The following is a 20,047-nucleotide window of genomic DNA, read 5'->3' as shown; positions in this document are numbered from 1 at the left end:
TCAGCAAATGATGGAAGATAGAAATCTTCATTCTGGCCTTTGACTCCCAGCATGTGCGTTTTTAAGAACTATGCCATTCCCGTGACTGCAATTATTTTTAGCTGTTTTTAAATACTGATTTTTAAATTGTGGTAACCTGCCCTGGAACCTGCTAGTGAAGGGCAGGTAATAAATTGAATACTACTACCAATAATCCCTGTTGGATCAAAGGTCCCATCAACTAAGTTCAAATTATGCACTTTGCAGAAACCAAATGAATGTTCTAGAAATATTTTGCATGTACCCACCATTTCAAGGAGGCCCCACTCTAGTATCTGCATGCAAACATAACCTGAGGGGAACAGTCAGTACAAAAAATTACTCAATGAAATAAGAGAAAAATATTGCAGCAGGCACCTTTTTTGCTTCAAAAACAGGCACGCAGAGCTTTTACTGGCCTAACCTTAACAAGATGAGAGTCTCATAGGCCATCTATTTCCATTAATTAGGCCTCTAGGCAGCAGTTCTCAGAGAGAGATGGGAAACTGAAGCACAAAATAATTATAACAAATTCCATTAACAAAATTGTTCGGTGTGAGGGCTTTTTCCAACTGCAGCTCTAGATGATATTAGTATCCTCTAAGGAACAAATGTCTACAATACAAAGAAAGAATACCTGAACATTATGGAAAAACCTTCTACTTTGTTCTCCCTACTGCTATATAAAGGATAATTTTAATCACCATTTTTGTTCAAAGCTTCTAAAGGCATTTTTTTTTCTTTTACAATACAGACAGTTTCATGTGGTTATCCTTGATGTTGTGTCAGCAAGTCCTTTATAAACTGCTATTGTATTAAGATGTTTATCACTTGGTAATAAGAAGCAAAACAACATTTTAAGAGTATGAGGAGGCATTTAAAACAAGCTAGTTAATTCAGAAAGTTGTATTATTCTGCCATCACTGCATTTTTTTAGTATAGAAAAAGGGGGGGGGGGAGGATCCAACTCATAGATCTGATTTAACTGGTACTTATTACAATGGGAGTCCGATTAAGGGCTCAATGGATGATAGCTGGATCGCCACAATAGACAAAACCATTACACTGTACCATTCAACAACCTTCAAAGAAAAATTTACTGGGCAGTGTAACTGATCAATAAGCTTCATTTTAGCCAGCCAGCTGAATAACCCTTATGGCTTTGCTTTACTATAACAACTCTCTATCAGATATACTCCCAACAAATAGCTTCTGAAGTTATCTGCATTTACTAGACTGGTGGAGCTCTGCTTGTCTGCTACTGTCAAGAACTAATTCTACTCTGGGGGACATTTCAAACCGCCAGAATTTCTCAGTGTGTGTCAAATAAAATTTCAAAACAACTTAAGACATGACTCTATAATTTCCTACTTCAGCAACCTTCCACTGTGATTCCTGCACCTTTATACATTACAGGCAGGAAGTCCTTAAGATATATCAGGAAGGCACCAGACAAACCTCACTGGGGAAAGCATCCCACAATTCTACATTCCCGTTCTCGTGTTACCACCCTCTGGACCTCACGTGGAGGAGATACACAAAGAAGGGCCTCAGATGATGAATGCAGAGTCCTGGTTGGTTTATATGGGGTGAGGGGGTCCTGAGCCACTGACTGCCAGTGTTTGCAAACCCCCTTTGGGCAAAGCAACTGGTGACATAAGCAGGACAGATGGATGTGGCTTGGGCAAAACAGCCTTGCAGGCCAAATGGTGAGGAATGGGAGGTCCAATTAGGCATCAGGCTGGAGATGCCACACCCTTGCTCCAGAGGATACTTTTCACCAGAGGATACTTTTCAAGTTCAGATCATCAGATGTTTTGTTATAGGATTGGTTATGTACAGAGTAGACTTTTGGGGCCGAATTCAACTATTTAGGTGTGCTAGCAGGAGCTGGTAAAATGAAGCCTCCCCCCCCCCAATAGCAATCGGAGAACATGAAATGTTTGTGTTGGTGGGACAATTCAAAGTGTGTGGCACTAATTCATTCCCTTTGAAATCAATGTGGCTTATGACATACTGTATTCTTCTTTGGCGATCATTCATAGCCAAGTAAGATTGTCTTCCATGAATATGGTCTTAACAGTGTGTTACTCACAACTAACTAAAGTCCTACTGATTTCTGTGGGTCTTTCCTAAGCATGGCTAAGCCTAAACCCAACTCATTCTGTTTCAAGAATTTATTCAAAATCCCCCCTTGCATGAGATGAAATGTAATTGCCCACAGATAATTAGCCTATTGACAACATGAACTTCTGCCTTCCCTTCCCACCATATAATGCAGACTGTCAGCCCAACAGTTCCAAACCCATCAAGCCAAGACAGGTATTTGAGAAGGCTGTGGAAACAGAAGCATTATTGTTGCTTGCTGTAATGAGCCAGTGGAGAGAACACCTTTGCCCTTTAAAGCCAGGAGAGAATATGTGCTTGGTTCTTGCAGTACTACTATGCCCCTTTCAATTTACCACATCATAAAATTAGAGCTACCCAAACAAAAAGACTGCAACAGTGACAAAAAGATGTGAACCTTTTTATCCATGCAACACAGTGGTTAAAGTCTTTAAACTGTCTCAAGGTTTACATTACAATTAGTTTTTGCTACCAAATGCGTGCTTTGGAAAGCAGAAGCTTCTTACTTCTGAAAAGTTAAGAGACAGAAGCCCTAGTCTTACCTTTTCTTACAAGGATGTGGGATTGAGTCATATGGCCTTGTATTCCCAACCTGCACAATTCAGGGTTGAAGGTTAGAAAAAGATATACACATGTCACTGTTCCTAATTGTGCATTTAGTAGTATACTAAATGCCTTCTCTCACTTTCAGCCTAACCTATGGAGGTTGAAAGGTCCAATTTTTTTTTTTTTTTTAAAAACCCCACACAAATATCTGTTAGGTGCATTTCTAACCCACTCTTCATCCTAGGGTACCAGAGTAAAATATAATAATTCAGCAAAAAAAAATTAGAACAATTAAAAATTCAATAAACAACCAACAAATTAACATATACCATAAAACATTAATGCATTGAACATGATGATAATGAAAAGTTCAGATAAGAACTAACATTCCTCTTTAACCAGGTCTTTGGCTAATTAACATATGATGCCCTTTTAAATGTGTTATGGAATGAGAAATAATTGGGTTGTCTTTGTCCTTATTCTTATTATGCATTTTTTTGGTTTTTATATTGTAATTTTATGTTATGAACCACCCTGAGGTCTAGAGGTATAGGGCAGTATACCAATTCATTGAATAATAATCAGAGGCAATTCACACATTTATGACAACAGGAGTGACTGCCTGCCTCTATGGTAGGTAAAATGTGGGCTAGATTGTTACTGTTAATTTGGCTGACTGACCAAACCCAGAGTACTCACTAATGGTTCCTCATTATCCTGCAAAAAGTGACAAGTGGGGTGCCACAGGGTTCTGTTCTGGGTCCAATGTTGTTCAACATCTTTATAAATGACTTGCATGAAGGAATTGAGGGGATGCTCATTAAATTTGCAGATGACACCAAACTGGGAGGGGTAGCTAATGCTACAGAAGACAGAATCAGAATCCAAAATGACCTTAACAAATTGGAGAACTGGACACAAGCTAACAAAATGAATTTCAATAAGGACAAATGTATGGTTCTGCACTTAGGCAGGAAGAAGCAGATGCACAAATATAGGATTGTGGGGGCACTAGCAGTACATGTGAAAAGGATCTAGGGGTCTTGGTGGACCACAAGCTTAACATGAGTCAACAGTGTGATGCAGCAGCAAAATAAAAAGCTAATGCTATTCTAGGTTGCATCAACAGAAGCTTAGTGTCCAGATCAAGGAAAGCAATAGTAGCACACTATTCTGCCTTAGTCAGACCACACTTGGAATACTGTGTCCAATTCTGGGCACCACAATTTAAGATGTTGACAAGCTGGAACGTGTGCAGAGGAGGGCAACCAAGATGATCAGGGGTCTCAAAACAAAGCCTTTTGAGAAGCGCTTGAAGGAGCTGGGTGTATTTAGCCTGGAAAAGAGAGTGAGAGGAGATACGATAGCCATCTTCAAATATCTTAAGGGCTGTCACATGGAGGAGGGAGCATGCTTGTTTTCTCCTGCTCTGGAGGGTAGGACTCAAACCAATGGCTTCAAATTGCAAGAAAGGAGATTCCGACTAAACATTTGTAAAAACTTTCTGACCGTAAGAGCTGTTCAGCAGTGGAATAGGCTGTCATGAGAGATGTGGACTCCACTTCCTTGGAGGCTTTTAAGCAGAGATTGGATGGCCATCTGTCATGGATGCTTCAGCTGAGATTCCGGCATAGCAGGGGTTGAACTAAATTATGCTTGGTGTCCCTTCCAACTCCAAGATTCCATGGTTGTATGATTCTATATATTGTTTCAGAACCACAAAGCCAGGAAAAGAAAGCGTTTCTCAGGGTAGAACCACACAACTGTAACTTCTCCATACAAAGCAAATTTCTCAGCTCTGCCCTTTACAAGCTAGAAGAAATCAAAGAGATGGCTATACCTACAACTTAGGGCTGAAGTGTAAAAAATAGTGGCAATGCGGGCAAACATAGCCGGGTGGCCATTAGCAACTTTACTTCCTATTATTTACTTCCTGAGATATATGCATAATGGCAAGGTGGAGAACTATGGAAACATGCAATGCACAGCATTTTCTGTACAGTAAAGGGGCAGATAATTATGATTATGGATGGAAAAGGTGTGTGTGAAAGGACTGAATAGCCCATTCTGGATCATATTAAATGAAAATGCCTCACCTGAAAATAATTACCTATGCTGTTTAATTGCATCATTTGTAAACACCAAGAGAAAATCAAGGGCTTATTCAGTTACAAAGAACTTTGTTAAGTACAGGGTCGATGTTTGTAGTTAGGACAAGTTAAACTTCACTGTCAGTTTTAATGCCTTTGATTGTCACGGTGAAAGTAAGCTTAAAATCACCAGAAAGAAAAAAGCAATGTGTGAAAAGTCCCTCAGAGATGTATTCAGATTAAATCAAAATGTAAAAACTACAGCAAAAAGAGAGCCCATGAGTGCATAACTGAGGAGGGTCAGATTATTTATTGATTGGGGCTTAGGTTCATTCCCTTTCATTTGCTTTAATACCACATTACAGCATTTTCTACTGTTTGATTCTTTTCACCTGCTGACTACAGTCTCTTTGCAAATCTATACTCTTCAACGGATTTCTTTTAAAAAACAAACAGGTAAGGCAATCTGTCAAATCTTCACGAAGTAAAGAAATATGCCTCTTAGTCCAAAATCAAATCAGAGGAAAGCGAAACTATGATTTACAAACCCCTTAAATTGATGCAGTCACGACCCTTTCAATGGCTGACACTTTATTTCAGCGGAAGCCAGGACCGCTTTGGACATTACTTGTCCCTACATATATCCCCATTGCCGCAGGGCCAACTGCTATCAGGGATTTCAAGTTGTGCTGCTGTTACTCATTAGCAACAAAGGTTTGCCTCTTCAGAACATTAAACACTGTATCCATTCCAGCAAGTCACTTGCCCAGGGTTATCAGCAAGGCAAGCAGCATGCCAGGACTATCATTCTCTGATAAATAGGTCAGCATGGACAGATGAACTGCTAATGTTTTTGATCATTTTGTTTTGTTTTTGTCAGTCGTTGCTTAAAAAGTAACTCTGAATTTTCTGCTACAAGTGCAGAAAGTCAACTAACTCCATTTCCCATGCTTATGGAAAATACCAGAACTATCTTCTGATTAGAGATGGGAAGGTTTGGGGAAAAACCAGAAAAATTGGGGGGAAATTCCTGCGTTTTTCCAGGTCTTCCTATCTCTACTTCTGATACAGAACTACCTGGTTGCTCTTCAGAAAAATTAAGGCTACATATGGCTGTTTTTTCAAGTAAGGGAATCTCTTACAATTAGAGAAATAGGAACTGTTTCAAGATAGCAAATGTAGAGGAAACACGGAAGACCATTGTAATTTTGAGGAGTTAGATGACATGTCTCTTTCCCTTTTACATCCCTGGTTTAAGGTTTGCCGATTCATGATACAGTGGTACCTCGGGTTAAGTACTTAATTAGTTCCGGAGGTCCGTTCTTAACCTAAAACTGTTCTTAACCTGAAGCACCACTTTAGCTAATGGGGCCTCCTGCTGCTGCCGCACCACCGGAGCACGATTTCTGTTCTCATCCTGAAGCAAAGTTCTTAACCCAAGGTACTGAGTTAGCGGAGTCTGTAACCTGAAGCGTATGTAACCCGAGGTACCACTGTAGTATAATTTGTTTTTCATTTGTGTCAGGAGTTTCCTGGGTCCCCTGTGTTCTAAGTGCTGATTGGCTAATGGGGAGGATACCCAGGTGTAGTGAATTGAGTTGGAGACACTCAGCTGCTCCGCATTCCTCTTGAGTCACATCCCTTGTCCTGGGCTGATCATGAATGATGCCTGCTAACCAGGTGCAACCAATCAGATTAAAGTGGGCTATAAAAGCTGTAGGCCGAAGGGGCTCAGAGAGCTTCTTCACAGATGGAGGTACCAGATGCTGTGAGACTGTTGGCTGGGGTCTCTCTCACTGCTCTAGCTGGAGCTCCGGGCAGCTGAAGGGGAGATTGTGTGTGACTTCTGTCTGGTATGCTATAGCTTGTGTTTTGTATGCCTGCTGCTATCTGTTAACCTTATGCAAATAAAGCATTACTTCTTCATCCACTGGTGTGCTTATTGCTCCAGATCTGGAAAGAATCCTGCCCTTGGCAGAAGAGCAAAGAGGCCTTGAAAACAAAAAATATGGCACATCACATTGGTCTGCGGATCAGAAGGTCCTCACTCCAAGATAAGGAAAAGGGACACAGTTATGTTATTCAGCCACCTGAACAGGACAATGAGGAACACAATTTATGAAGACTGCTACTTTAAAGCTTAACAAGATTAATTGCATAATAAAGAGGAATTTACACAGAAAGGTGAACTTAAACTGAATTGGTACTATTTGCTATGCTGCAGGAGATTCACCTAGGAACCAAACTCCCACATAGAAACGCATACTAACTCGATACACAATAAGACTGCTATCCATTTCCTTTTTAAACAGCCTCCAGCACAAGTTCCGTAGAAGTAAGAGGCCTAATGAAATTTATTCGTTTGAGTCAAGTAGGGTAAGTGTATTGATAAAAGAAAAAAGAAAATGGATAATTCAAATTAAGTATACATGCAGAGGAGAGCTATTTCTGTAAACAAGACTGCTGTAATTTTTCCCCATTCTGGTTCTTTTTGTATTATCTATGGCAACAAAAGTGAGCTAATAACTTGAAGGCCAGGCTGAGATCTAAGCTTAACCATAGAGCACTTACACATTTCACTGAAAGACACAATAGCTCAATAAGCAAAGCAGCTCTTAATGCCGAGAATTTCTTCTCCACCCTAGGGAGTACAGAAATGTTGACTTGGTTTACCAGCTGATTGTTTAAAGCTAACTCCTCCTCTATTCTGCAATGCCCATCAGAACATGCAGAGGGCTTGGAAATAGGTATGGTTTTCTTTAACTTGAGAAGGCAAGGAACTTGGGGAGTTCCTGATGCTCATTAAAGACACATCAATTAAGAATAAGTAGCTCTAAGCAGGAAACTAGAAGAACTTGATCAGGTGCTCTATTACTCCTGCTACAATCCTTTTATCAGCTTCATTAGAGATTGGCCAACTAAGTTATACTTACTCGACCTACTAAAATCAATGGATAAGTGAGCCATGACTAACTTTGATTTTAATAAGTATATTCACAGTATGAATTAGTCAGATATTACCTGAAGCTTTTGGGGTCCTGCTGTATTCCTAAAGTAACGTGTTTGCAAAATTACCTTTCTTTTGTATTGTTCAAATATACATTAAAAGCAAATGGTCCCACCTGTCATCATCAGGGCTCCAAAAATGATTTATTATTGATGCTGCCAGAGACTGTCACTTTACAGATAGGTCTCTGCACATTGGCGGGGCATATAGCTCCATTCAAAACAATTTTCAGTCACCACTGCCAGACAGTAAAACTACTAATAAATATATAACATCTCCTCACAGTGTCTCTAGTTCACACTAAATACTTTGAAGAACTTAAGTGAGTCTTTATGCTAGATTAGGGTAGCCAATGTGGTGCCCTCCAGATGTTGCTGGAGTCCAACTCCCATCATCCCTGACCATTTTTTTATGCTAGCTGTGGCTGACAGTAACTGGGATTCCAACTTCTGGAGGGCACCATGTTGTCTATCCCTGCACTAAATTGGTTTTCTCATTATTCATTCCTCAAGATTCTCTAGTTTGTATGCATGCATTAACTGGGGACAGCAGAAAACTGGTTCTGATTACTCTAGCTCTACATAGAAAGGTGTTCACAGAACCAACATTTAATGTCATGCCCTCTGCTTTTTGGATAGCCACTATACGAAATTATCCTTGGAACAGCATCGCTGTGCCTTTTGTAAAACTGGCACACAAGATGTTATCCATTATATTATATTATTCAGTGTCCACTTTACAAAGGTCCCCATGAAAAATACTTGCCAGAGTTTAGTTGCAGGAAGAACTTTGCATGTTTTTGATGTTTTGATAGTTTTCATTATATTACGTTTTGTGCTTCTTAATTTACACTGACAGCCAGGAAATTAAGACCTAAATTTGAGACTCAACTCCGGTTTGTTTATTTTGCTTCCTATTTTGCTTAGGTTTATAGCTAAACAAATATAATTAGTACTTACTCACCACTAGACGCTTGACACTGATACCACTGACAGAACTATTCCCTCCAATTTTTCATGGGATTGAATGACAGCATGTTTCATAACATTAAAAAAATGAAATTTAGATTTCCATTCACTTAGGGATTTTGAAGAAGAGCAGTTGCTGTGCATCATTATGTTGGTCTCTGCAGCCAAACACATATAGCAAGTGCTAATTTCATCATACTACTTTCTATCCAAATCTTCAATGTCAGTTTCACAGACCCATTCAAATGTCTAGATTAGCCAGAGACTCCATAAACTCCAAGTGCTATACAAAAATATGTTGCTGCAAGGTTTGGAAAGCTCCAGCACTTACTTGGGATTCCATTTTATCCAGCCAGCCCACAGAGTAAAAGTGAACATACAGATATGCTGTTAAATTTAATTGTAGTACAGCCTAACAATTTTTTCCTCGGTTGGGGGCTGCTCTTGTAAATGTAACTTACCACCTATGCTACAAGTATTTACTAAGAATCGAAATGTTTGCCTTTCTTCTTCCGCCCCTTCTCCCTTGCCCACACATACATAAAGATCAGCTTCTCTTCTTTAAAATTATTCAGCAGTACATCAAAATTTTAATTCAGTTATTCCTACTCCCCTGGCGTTGTGCTACACAGCAAAGTGTGCTCTGCTTTTAAGCTGCCTAGCTAAATCTTGTTGCATATGCATTATAGAAATTAGACTTTGAACAGAATTTTAAAACAGCATATTAGAATTCAGATAGACTTGTTCTGCAATTATAGAACTATTCAGGTTTCCACTTGTAATAAAACACTAATAATCTTACAAAAAGTGGGAAGCTGATGTAGCATGTTTTCTTAGCTCTAAAAGTTTAAGGATTTTTAATCATTTAATCCAGTGTTCCTTCTTATTGATTATAATGAGAAAGGTGCAACCCGATATCTTAGGGGTAGTGTGCCTCATCTAAGGGAGGGAGGGAGAAAGAGAGAGATCTGACTTTTCCTGATTTGAATGTGGTCGCAACATTTTTCTCCTGTATCCAAAGAATAGGAAATGTAATATTTATCCAGGATGTTCAGGAAGAAAACCCTATAATGAAAAGAAGTCCGTGTAAACACAGAGCAGCACCAAGTCTGGAAAACAAGTCCAAAAGTATGGAAAGATCAGAAATCAGTTTGAATGAAAAAGAGAGATGCTAGTTTAAATACAGAGAGCAACCAAATGCCAAACAGTTATGGAACCCCTAGCAGACTGAGCTTGAAGAAAAGGGAAAGGGAGGCAAACCTGGCTACTGAGAAGATGGAAAACATGGACTTTTCAATCAGCATCATAGTTGAGAAGCACTGGGTCTGTATAAATTCAGTAAGAAAGATTAAGTGATATTAGGAAATTAAATAACTAATTTATTCAAACTGCACTCCCACAACCACAAGGGAAACATCTGTGAAAAGCATATCTCATTCTCTGACAATATAGCACTCTCTTCAACATTGGATTTAAACAAAGGGGTTGTTGTTTTTAACCATTGCACATATTGTTTAATTAATGTATGCTAATATTTTCATTAAATGTACATTCTTTATTGAAGAATATGCTGCAACACTTGCACCAATACAAGATTCACTAGAAACCAGCTCTCTATAGCATCCGAACAACTGGATAAAACAAGTTTTCACAACACTGGCAGAGTCCAGGATGCGCCGCATTTTGCAGAAACATCAAATCCTTATCTTACCTACTTACAAATAGATACTTGGTTGAAGTTGTCAAAGAGCTCAAAACAGAGGCTGAAATAATCCATATGTTATTTAGTACCTGCTTAGATATATATTTAAGTCATCATCACAGCATCCCATTGTGTCTGTGTATTTGGAATCATGTGGTACATTCTAACCCCAGTTATGAACACTCTCATTTCTCCATCATAAATATTGGTTTAATTATGTTTATAATGTATTTTTGGTACATAAAAATGGAAAAACTAGTACAGTAAATCAGTTCCTCAAATACAGAACCCCCCAAACAGAAGGAAGAAAGAACACTATTTCAACCTAACCTATGTGTTAATTCAGGCTTCCTCAACCTCAGCCCTCCAGATGTTTTTGGCCTACAACTCCCATGATTCCTAGCTAGCAGGACCAGTGGTCAGGGATGATGGGAATTGTAGTCTCAAAACATCTGGAGGGCTGAGGTTGGGGAAGCCCGTGTTAATTCATACATTGAATGAGTAGGAAAGTGTCAAGGTTTATTGTGGCTCAGTGTGTTTGGGAAGTTATGGAGGAAACCAATATGAATAATGATCATTGTTTGGGATTCAGGATTGGCAGAGACATGATTTCTATGTGGATTTTTAAGAAGGCTGGTTCAGAACCATTTAGGCATAAATAACTGGACACTGTTGGGTCTTGAGTTGAGTTTCAAGGTCCTGAGCAGATTTCTGAAAACATTGGTACAAGGTATACTAGAAGCATCTTTTCAGGCTACTCCTGAATAGGAGAAGTAACTGGAATACAATTCCATGGTGGACAGATTAATGCAGTAAGGAGCACAAAGCAGCCTTCTAAAAGGTCAGGCATATGTTGGAGGGAAAGTTTTAATGGAATACCAATGACAAACAGCTATAGTTAAACGTGTTCTCATGAAGGCTAAACAATATAGCTGGAGGCAAGTTTGTGGAAACCTCTTTATAGATACACCAATTGTGTTGCTTTACAGGCAGATAAGGAAACTGAATGTTATCCAGTATTTTAGCTTTGATTACTGAGGATAAGAAACTGCATATAGAGAATGTAAAGAAAACTGAGGTGCTGGTGGCTGTTAGAATGCACGAATATCTGCATACACACTCAGTAGGAATGTGTTCATAGCAAGATGGATAAAGTGGCCAAGAGGAAATTAAATTGAAGATTTAAGTAAGTTAGGAGAAATTGAGAGGGTTGTGGGATTCTAATTTTATCTGCGCAAAACTGTGGGTATGGTGTTTCTAGGGATTACATTCTAGGGAAATTACCTGAGGGGATTACATTGAATCTTTTTTGGAAAACAGATACATATAGTCTCAAGTTACAAATTTCTAAGTCTCATACACACACACACACACACACACACACACTTGGAAACAGCATATTTTGTATACAATAAATAGATGTAAAGTGTTACTGAATCCAATGAAGAGCTTTTCAGGTAGTACATGATGGTGGATAGGAAAACACTACTGATGTTCTAGTGTGCATTTATTATATCTATGTTATGTACCGAGTTGAATAGGATCCAAACTGCAGCAGTCTGATTGGTCCTAGAACAATAGGATCCAAAAGGCAGCAGTCTGATTGGTCCTAGAACAATAGGATTCAGAATGCAGCAGTCTGATTGGTCCTAGAACAATGCAGCAGTATGATTGGTTGGCAGGAACTACCCAATCATGCTCCAGATAGAAGTGAATCCACAACCTGATTGGCTTACAGTAGAATTCCGGAATTAGCCAATCATGTGCAGCCCATTGTGTAAATAATGTATATAAAGCAGATACTTTGAGGGGACATTCATTCATTCCTCCTCACCACTATGAGCTGAATAAAGAGCATGAAATCACTTTGCGACTCTGAGTATATTTCAATCTATTGAGGAGTACTGCTGTCAGGCACATGTATCTGCCTCAGGGTCCTTATTGTGAAAACTTAATGCTATTCATACAAAGACTGTGGTATAGGTATGATATAATGTGGTGCTAAATCAGATTGCTCATTAAATGCCTGGTTGTTTGTTTTATGGGTGGGAATGGGTGATTTTGATTTGAGTTGTGAGTTGAGAAGTAAAAAGTTATTGTAGACCAGTAGGGTCCAAGAATAACCATAAAGAATATTTTTTCCTGGTGAGATGAATGGTGTTTAACATTTACAGATGGGTCCTGGAAGCCATGGCATGCACAGGTGAGTATAGCTTTTCTATGTCCCAATGTTTAGGATTCAACTATCCAATTGAGTTTCAATAGCAATGGTGAGGGTGATGGTTATAAAATATAATTTGTTACTTTTTGGGGGGGAAGATTCTGAAACACAATATTACCTTTCAAAGAAAAAGTTGGCTTTTAGTAATCTAAGGATGTGAGACCCAGTGGGGCACTGGGCTTGTCCCACCTTGTCTTGGTTGTTGGCGATTGAGAATAGGAGTATGGGATGCAAGTGCAATCTGGGAAAGGAAATATGGTTGCCAAATTCAGAATTACAGTTAATGGGTCTTTGAGTCTGTTAAACTTCTGTTAAATTCTAACTCACGTAGCATTTGCTAGTAATGAGATAGCAGATCAGACAGCCAAGGACTCTTTGGGGTATAAAGACTTGACACTATGTTGCCTTTGTCCTCTCTGAAAGTAAAATGTTGGGTCAAGCGGATGAGTGATGATCAAAAATTATGGAAAGCAGATCTCACAAGTGAGAGGTAATTTTCTTTGGGGAGTTTTCTGGATATTTAACCAGCAGCTAAAGATGAAACAAGTGGGCCTGTTTAGGTTTTTGGCATGGCACTGTACATTTTTGGAGTAATTTATTCAATGTCAGATTGACACTTTTCTTGTGACATCTGTGAGTTGGAAGGAACAGTTGACCATGTGGTATGGGATTGCTTGAGATACAGGGGATGAGAAGAAGCCTCTCCCCTGGAAGCTGAATGGCTTGGGCATTATACATTAACCTTTAAGACTTTTGCAGGGGAGGGGGCAATATTTGAGGTCCAATGCTGTCAATTTTGTGGACATTCTTAGGTGGTACAGTACTACACTTTTTGTACAACTTTGAGTATTATTATATTATAGCAAGAGTCTGGCAATAACAGACACTCTCCTCTTTGCTATTAAAATCTGAGGAGGAGGGGGAGATTTCAAGTTGTTTGTTTGCTTCTACTGTCTTAAGTTTTGCACCCACCTTGTGTTTGTATCTCTGGCAATGAAGATGACATATCATTTGGAACCTGGAAGGATTTTTTTAAAAAAATCAACCAGCTAATTAGCACTGGACACATCACATTTTTCACCTTTCCCAGGGCCAAGGAGGACTCAGTTGCACTTGGTTGCCTAATAATTCATCACAACTTGGCAGATGTGCTGGTGGTGGATGAAGAGCCAGAGAGCTGATTAAAAGGCAGGAAATATCACTTGTGGCATATAGAAGAAGTTAGGACAGCTAGCTGACCTGTTGTTGCTTTGATAGTGGGGAAAATGTCAGACAGGTAGCATTGCTGGGTGGCTGTCATATGCTCACAGAATGTTAGCAGGCTTGTCAACAGGAGCAGCTCAGCTCTGTGCCAGCCCCTGGAGGCCATTTTTGGTGGGACAGCCAGGCCACAGGGGCAAGAGCTCCATCAATGGCCTAAATTGTTTGGGCAAATATTGTGTAATTAATACCTTGCCTATTTAATTCAATTAATAAAAACTGTTTCCCATTACAATCCAATTAATTTATGTGTGACAGAATTGTTAGAACCTAAAGACAAATTACTTTCAAGAATGTATAACTTGCTGCTCAAATGGAATACACAGGATGAGACAGTCAAATCCGCCATGATAAAGTGGGCACAGGATATCGGACATAACATTATGTTTGAGGACTGGGAAAGGTTATGGACCACCGGATTGAAATTCACGGCATGTAGTGTCCTGAAAGAAAATATTATGAAAATGATATACCGGTGGTACATGACCCCAGTCAAGCTTGCTAAGATATATCACCTGTCTGATAATAAATGCTGGAAGTGTAAAGAGGCGGAAGGGACGTTCTTTCATCTCTGGTGGACATGTCCGAAAGTGAAGGCCTTTTGGGAAATGATCTATAATGAGTTAAAAAAGGTATTTAGATATACCTTGCCTAAGAAACCGGAGGCCTTCCTTCTGGGCATTGTAGACCAGAATGTGTTAAAGAAGGATAGAACTTTTTTTATGTATGCTACAACAGCAGCAAGAATTCTCATCGCAAAGTGTTGGAAGACACAAGATTTACCCACACTGGAGGAATGGCAGACGCAGTTGATGGACTATATGGAACTGGCGGAAATGACTGGCAGAATCCGAGACTTGGGAGAAGAAAAAATGGAAGAGGACTGGAAAAAATTTAAGGACTATTTACAAAAATATTATAAGCTGTATGAATGTTAAGAAAATGCACTTTTTAGGAAATATTAGCCCCAGCAATGGTAATTAGGTGAAATTAAAATTAAGGCACAAGAAAAGAGAGGTGAAATTAAGAAAAATCTTTATTGCATTACGTTCTAATCACAATATATAAGATTATGGTTACAATAACTTTGATTTGGGTAACATGAAATTGAAAGATACAATAATGAATTGAAAGATACAATAAGTAATGAAATAAGACAATAAATAGCTGAAGATTTTGTATTATGAACATTGGGTTATAAATATATTGAAAAGGGTAATATGACAAAATGAAAGATACAATAAGTGATGAAACAAGATAACAAAATGCTGAAATTGGTATTATAAATAATGCAGATTCGGGAAGATGTGGGGAAGTCCAAAAGATTCTGTAAAAGAAATATGATTTATGAAACTTTTGTATTTTATTTTTTTGCTCTTTTCTATTCTGTAAAATTAATAAAAATATTTAAAAAAAAAAAACAAAAAAAAAAAACAATTAATTTATGTGTGTCTTTCAATAGTACTCACAAATCACTAGTAATTATACACCCAACATGGGTTTACCCAAGGCTTTTTATTTGGACTTGAGGTGATATCCTCAAGCACAAAACAAAACATTGTAGAATGTACAAAAGGGAAAACCGGCTCCAAAGGACAGCAAGAATTAGCCCTATAATTTACCACTTTAGAGAACTTTAAGCCATATCTGTAAACCATGTGCTGCAGCCTTCAAACCAGATGCAATGTGTAAAAATCTTGTAATTATGAATGATCAAGTACAATAAATATTCCTTTGTTGCAATGCTGCTGCTACCCCACTTAAGTTAGAGCGGGTCAATAAATTACCTAAATAACAGGTTAATACCATACTGACAAGTATCGGCCATACAAAATTTCTATCTTCCGCAAACAGCTTTGCTAATATTTCCATGTTAAGTATTTATGGGGAGAAACTTGTTTTCAGTGTATTCTATGGGCACAACATACTTACTACAGGAGTCCCATCCAGCAAGCAATTACACTAATATTCTATTCCCAATGTGAACCAATGCCTTGGTTAGCATTGCAATCCTGAAGGCCATTTAATCGCAACTGCAAATTTTTCAAGCAAGTGCTCTCATTGTGATCAATACCAAACAAATGCAAGACTGTCCTTTTGTGACACCTTTCCGGATCCAATTTATCATGCATTTATTAATTTGTCAAACCTTGCGTTAAATCAGCTCTTTGCTGAGCCTCCATTCTGAGGGTCTGCAGGGAGGTGAGAGGGCACTGCTTCATGAATCACTGTTATCCCGTGCTATCTCCCCACCCACCCCCATCACCTTTCTTTGCTATAAAAAGATCGATTTGGAGAGGGAGGCGAGGAGCAGGAAAGAGAGAGCAGCTCCCTTTCATGCCAGTTCAATCGTGCAAGCTGCTTTTGTGGATACGTGACCGAATCCCATCCCCCCCCCCAAAAAAAAACCATGCAAGAAGCACCCTAAGTGACCAAACCGGGTTATCGCGATCCCCATACACACACCCCCTGTCAGCACCGTCTCCAAAACTTGCCCTGCCTTTGATTTCCTGTTTGCGGAAGTCACGCTCTAGGCGCGCGCACAAGACGCATTTGCACAGCCCCTAAATAAATGCAGTGGGACAACGACAGCCTGGGCAAATGCATTAAAATTCCTGGACTTGGGCACGCGCGGGGGGGGGGGGGGCGGGGAGTGAGCATGTCCACACACTACGCATCTGCATTTTCAGACCAGCGCCTAAGAAATGGGAAGTGGGTGCGGGGTGGGGAACTGCAGCACCACATGAGGAGGGATATCGCCGCCCTTCTTTGCACTTTTGCTCCGGGACCCCGCCGCCGAGGGCAGCCCGAAAGCCACGCGCCCCAGCTCTCCACAAGCCGCGCGGCGGCGGCGAGAGGAAGCGCGCACTGCTTAAGTCCCAGCTACTATTACTATACCCGGCAGCAAGAGTGGAGGGGGAAAGGGAGAGGAGGGCGGCGCGCTACACACCCAGGAGGAGACCGTCCATGTCAAAGATGAGGTGAGTGACGGGCTGAGGCGACGTCGGAGGAGGGCAAGCGGGCGAGGCCATAGCGCTGCAACAGCGACCCCCGCCAACAGCAGAGAGAGAAAGAGCGATAAAAGAGAGCGCCAGGGAAAGGGGGCGGAGCGCTGCGGCGAGGAGATGGGCGGCCGGAGAGGCTCTGAAGTGCGCGTGCGCCTCTGGCGGTTCCACTCGCGTCCCGCAGATTGTTGGGGAGGGAGCGCGGGGGACAAGGGAACGCCGAGCGGTGGTTTGCTGGCTTGCTGCGCATGCGTGCCTGCGCTCCCCGGCGGCTCGGCTTTTTCCGAGACGAGGAGCTTAAGCGTCGCGGTGGCAATTTCAAGATGGGGAGGAACTGGAAGGGCGTCCGGTTTCGCTGCGCGCGTGCGCACAGGATGGGGACTATTAGCATTTCGGCGGCCGCTGCTGCAAACGCGCCTTTGGGAGGCGAGGCTGCGGGGGAGGGGGATAGATAAATAAATGCATAAATGCTGCACTGGAGGAGGGGGAAGGGGGGGCTTCGCCATCGACACACAATGCACAAATGCACAATGCACGCCTCAAATGGAGTTGCGTCGTATAAACCAGAAGCACCCCAAAGAGACATAACAGGTCGACGCTGGGGCATGGATACAGGGAAGTAGTAAGCGGCGTTTTAGGTCCCACAGGTTTTAATCCCAAGTAAATGAATTTGGGAACGCAGCGGTAAGGTACACAGCGCTTAACTTCGGGGTGTTTTCAGGTCAGCGTGAAGGCAGCGTGTTCCAAAAGTAGTAGTATGCAAAAGGCGAGAGCCGCGGCTGCTTAAGTGTGGGCAGGTGGAGCTCTAACCAGGAGTGCTAATGTGGTTTGAACTATGTGCTTTCTTATACATGTCAGTTTAGCAGTAAACCCAGGTCAGCAAGCTTAAGATTTCAATTTTGCATATCAGAAATTAACGATAAAAGACTTCCAAGGTTGCAGTCCTAAATACACTTCTCAGGAACTGAGTTGAACACAGGCATGTGTCCTTAGGAGCAAACACGCAGTCTGCTCAAAAATAAAGTTGCCTAATTTCTCACACACAGCCAGCAGCTCCCCACCCCCACCCCTTCATTTCATTATCTCACTATTGTCTGAATCCCATCTTTGCCCCCAAGTAACTCAAGGCATTTATAAAGGGGTGTTTCATTTATCCACACAACAGCTAAATACTGAGATAGGTTGGAAGACTGTGAAATGAACTCTTAAGGCTGCATTCCTAAAAAACCTCGTCAGTAAGTCTCTTCAGTGATGCTCCCTTCTGAATGAACTCTAAGCTACCCAGTGAGTTTTAGAGCTGATCAGGAACTTAAACCTTGGATTTGTGTACACACACACACACACACACACACACACCAACACCACATCCAGCTTTACAGGAGGATGGTCTTTTATTTTGAGAGGCACATTGTGTGATGGATTGGACAGCAGTTGTCAGCTTCTGGGTTCCTTGGGGCACCATTGCATACTGAAGAAACTGCCATGATGAACACCACACCCCACTACAACCAAGGACACACTGCAACCTATTCAGCCTCCAATGGAATATTTGTTCAAGTCTGATTTGAACAATATTTGAGTGCCTGCAGGTACCTCACTGGCAACCCCTGGTTACTGTGATAATTGTGATTACATTGTGATAATAAAATGGGCGGAACTCATGAGCTCCTTGGGTGGAACTCATGAGTGCATTTAAAGCACCATGATACCATTTAGCCATAGCTTTCCCCAAAAAAATATATGAACTCTGGTTTGTTAGGAGTGATGAGGGTTGTTAGGGGACCTCCTGTTGCCCTCCCAGAGCTACAAGTCCCAGAATTCACTATGAAGAGGGATGGATGGTTAAACCACTCTGGGAATTGCAGGTCTTTTAGGGTTTCCTAACAACTCTCAGCATTCTTGACAAACAACAGCTCCCAGATTTATTTCTATCAGGACTTTATGTGGTATCATGGTGCTTTAAATGTATGGCTTGAATGTGGCAAAGGATTGGCTGAAAACGATGCAGGTAGAAAATTAAATGCATGTGAATGAATTCTCTACATGCAGTCGGTCCTTTTAGAAGGTGTCTTCTTTATAAAATTGCTTGGGGAAACAACTCCTTTCTGCATCATTCTGTTAAATAGAGATGGAATATAATAGGTTATAATGTAGCACCCTCTCCCTCACCAAAATATCTTATTGAGTGTTTGCTACATAATAATTATATGTTTTGGATCTTGGCTTTGATCCAGAGAACAAGGGACATATTTATGGACAATTGCTGCCTCCAGGAAACAAAAAATCACGAGTGCCTGCTGTTGCATAGTAGTAACATTTATAGGTAACTACTAGCTTCATTTGTGGAACAGTCAAATTGGACTGTGGACTTTAACCACTGTATTCTTCTTGCTTCCCTTTTTCAGAGGGAAATGTTTTAAAATGTGTTTGTTTTCCTCTGGAAGAATGCCAGTCATTGCTTTGAGTATGGGCATGGCTTGCCACAGAGAGAGAAGGAGAGATTAAATTGGTTTCCACTAGTTCAGGTTGGCTGTGTGGAGCTGTTTTCACCGAAGAGGTAAGATAATTACATCAGTGAAGCTTCAAAGTGTGCCGTGTGCTGTTCTGTCATTTCAGATTCTGGATTTAATGGTCTTACTGGGCAGGGAGTAAGATAGGGGCATCTCTAAGTGGTAACGTATATTACTTTTTTGTTCTTCAAAATGCTTTGTTTTGGGGCTCTCCTCATTCTGCTGAGTGAGGCCCAGGACATCTTCTACCCAGGTCTTCCCTTTATGGCACCACTGAAAGCATGTTTAGTATTTGCTGCTTTCACAGAAAACAGCCCTCAGGGTGAAGTAAATGCAGCTGCCCAGCAAATGAGCCCCAGACCTGGAGGTTATCGCTAGAAAATTCTTTTATGTCCAAGCAATCACGAATATGTCATCTAGCTTTTATCGGAGCGATGCCTACAACTTGATAGCATGGCACGAATTCAGAAAACTTTTCCTTAGGATATAATGAGGCATGACCTGTTTCAATAACAGTTGTGGGAACATTCGGTGTAGGGAGAGAAGTAGAATAACATCTAATGAGCTATAGCTAATGAGCCATACCCCTTTAC

At 40.7% G+C, this 20,047-nt stretch overlaps 1 protein-coding gene across 1 annotated transcript in view; it reads right to left on the bottom strand.

Moving 5' to 3' along the window:
* Positions 1 to 17,046, bottom strand: part of PUDP (pseudouridine 5'-phosphatase) — a 58,661-nt gene extending 41,615 nt beyond the window's left edge. The window contains exon 1 of the mRNA XM_081858781.1: positions 16,890 to 17,046. Coding sequence (XP_081714907.1) covers positions 16,890 to 16,971 — 82 coding nt within the window. The 5' untranslated portion in view covers positions 16,972 to 17,046. The remainder of the gene's footprint in view (positions 1 to 16,889) is intronic.
* Between the last annotated feature and the right edge of the window lie 3,001 nt (positions 17,047 to 20,047).

This window comes from Podarcis erhardii (genome assembly GCF_964252035.2).
Source record: "Podarcis erhardii genome assembly, chromosome: 4".
Taxonomy (NCBI): domain Eukaryota; kingdom Metazoa; phylum Chordata; class Lepidosauria; order Squamata; family Lacertidae; genus Podarcis; species Podarcis erhardii.
This window is presented reverse-complemented; position numbering and strand designations above follow the sequence as displayed.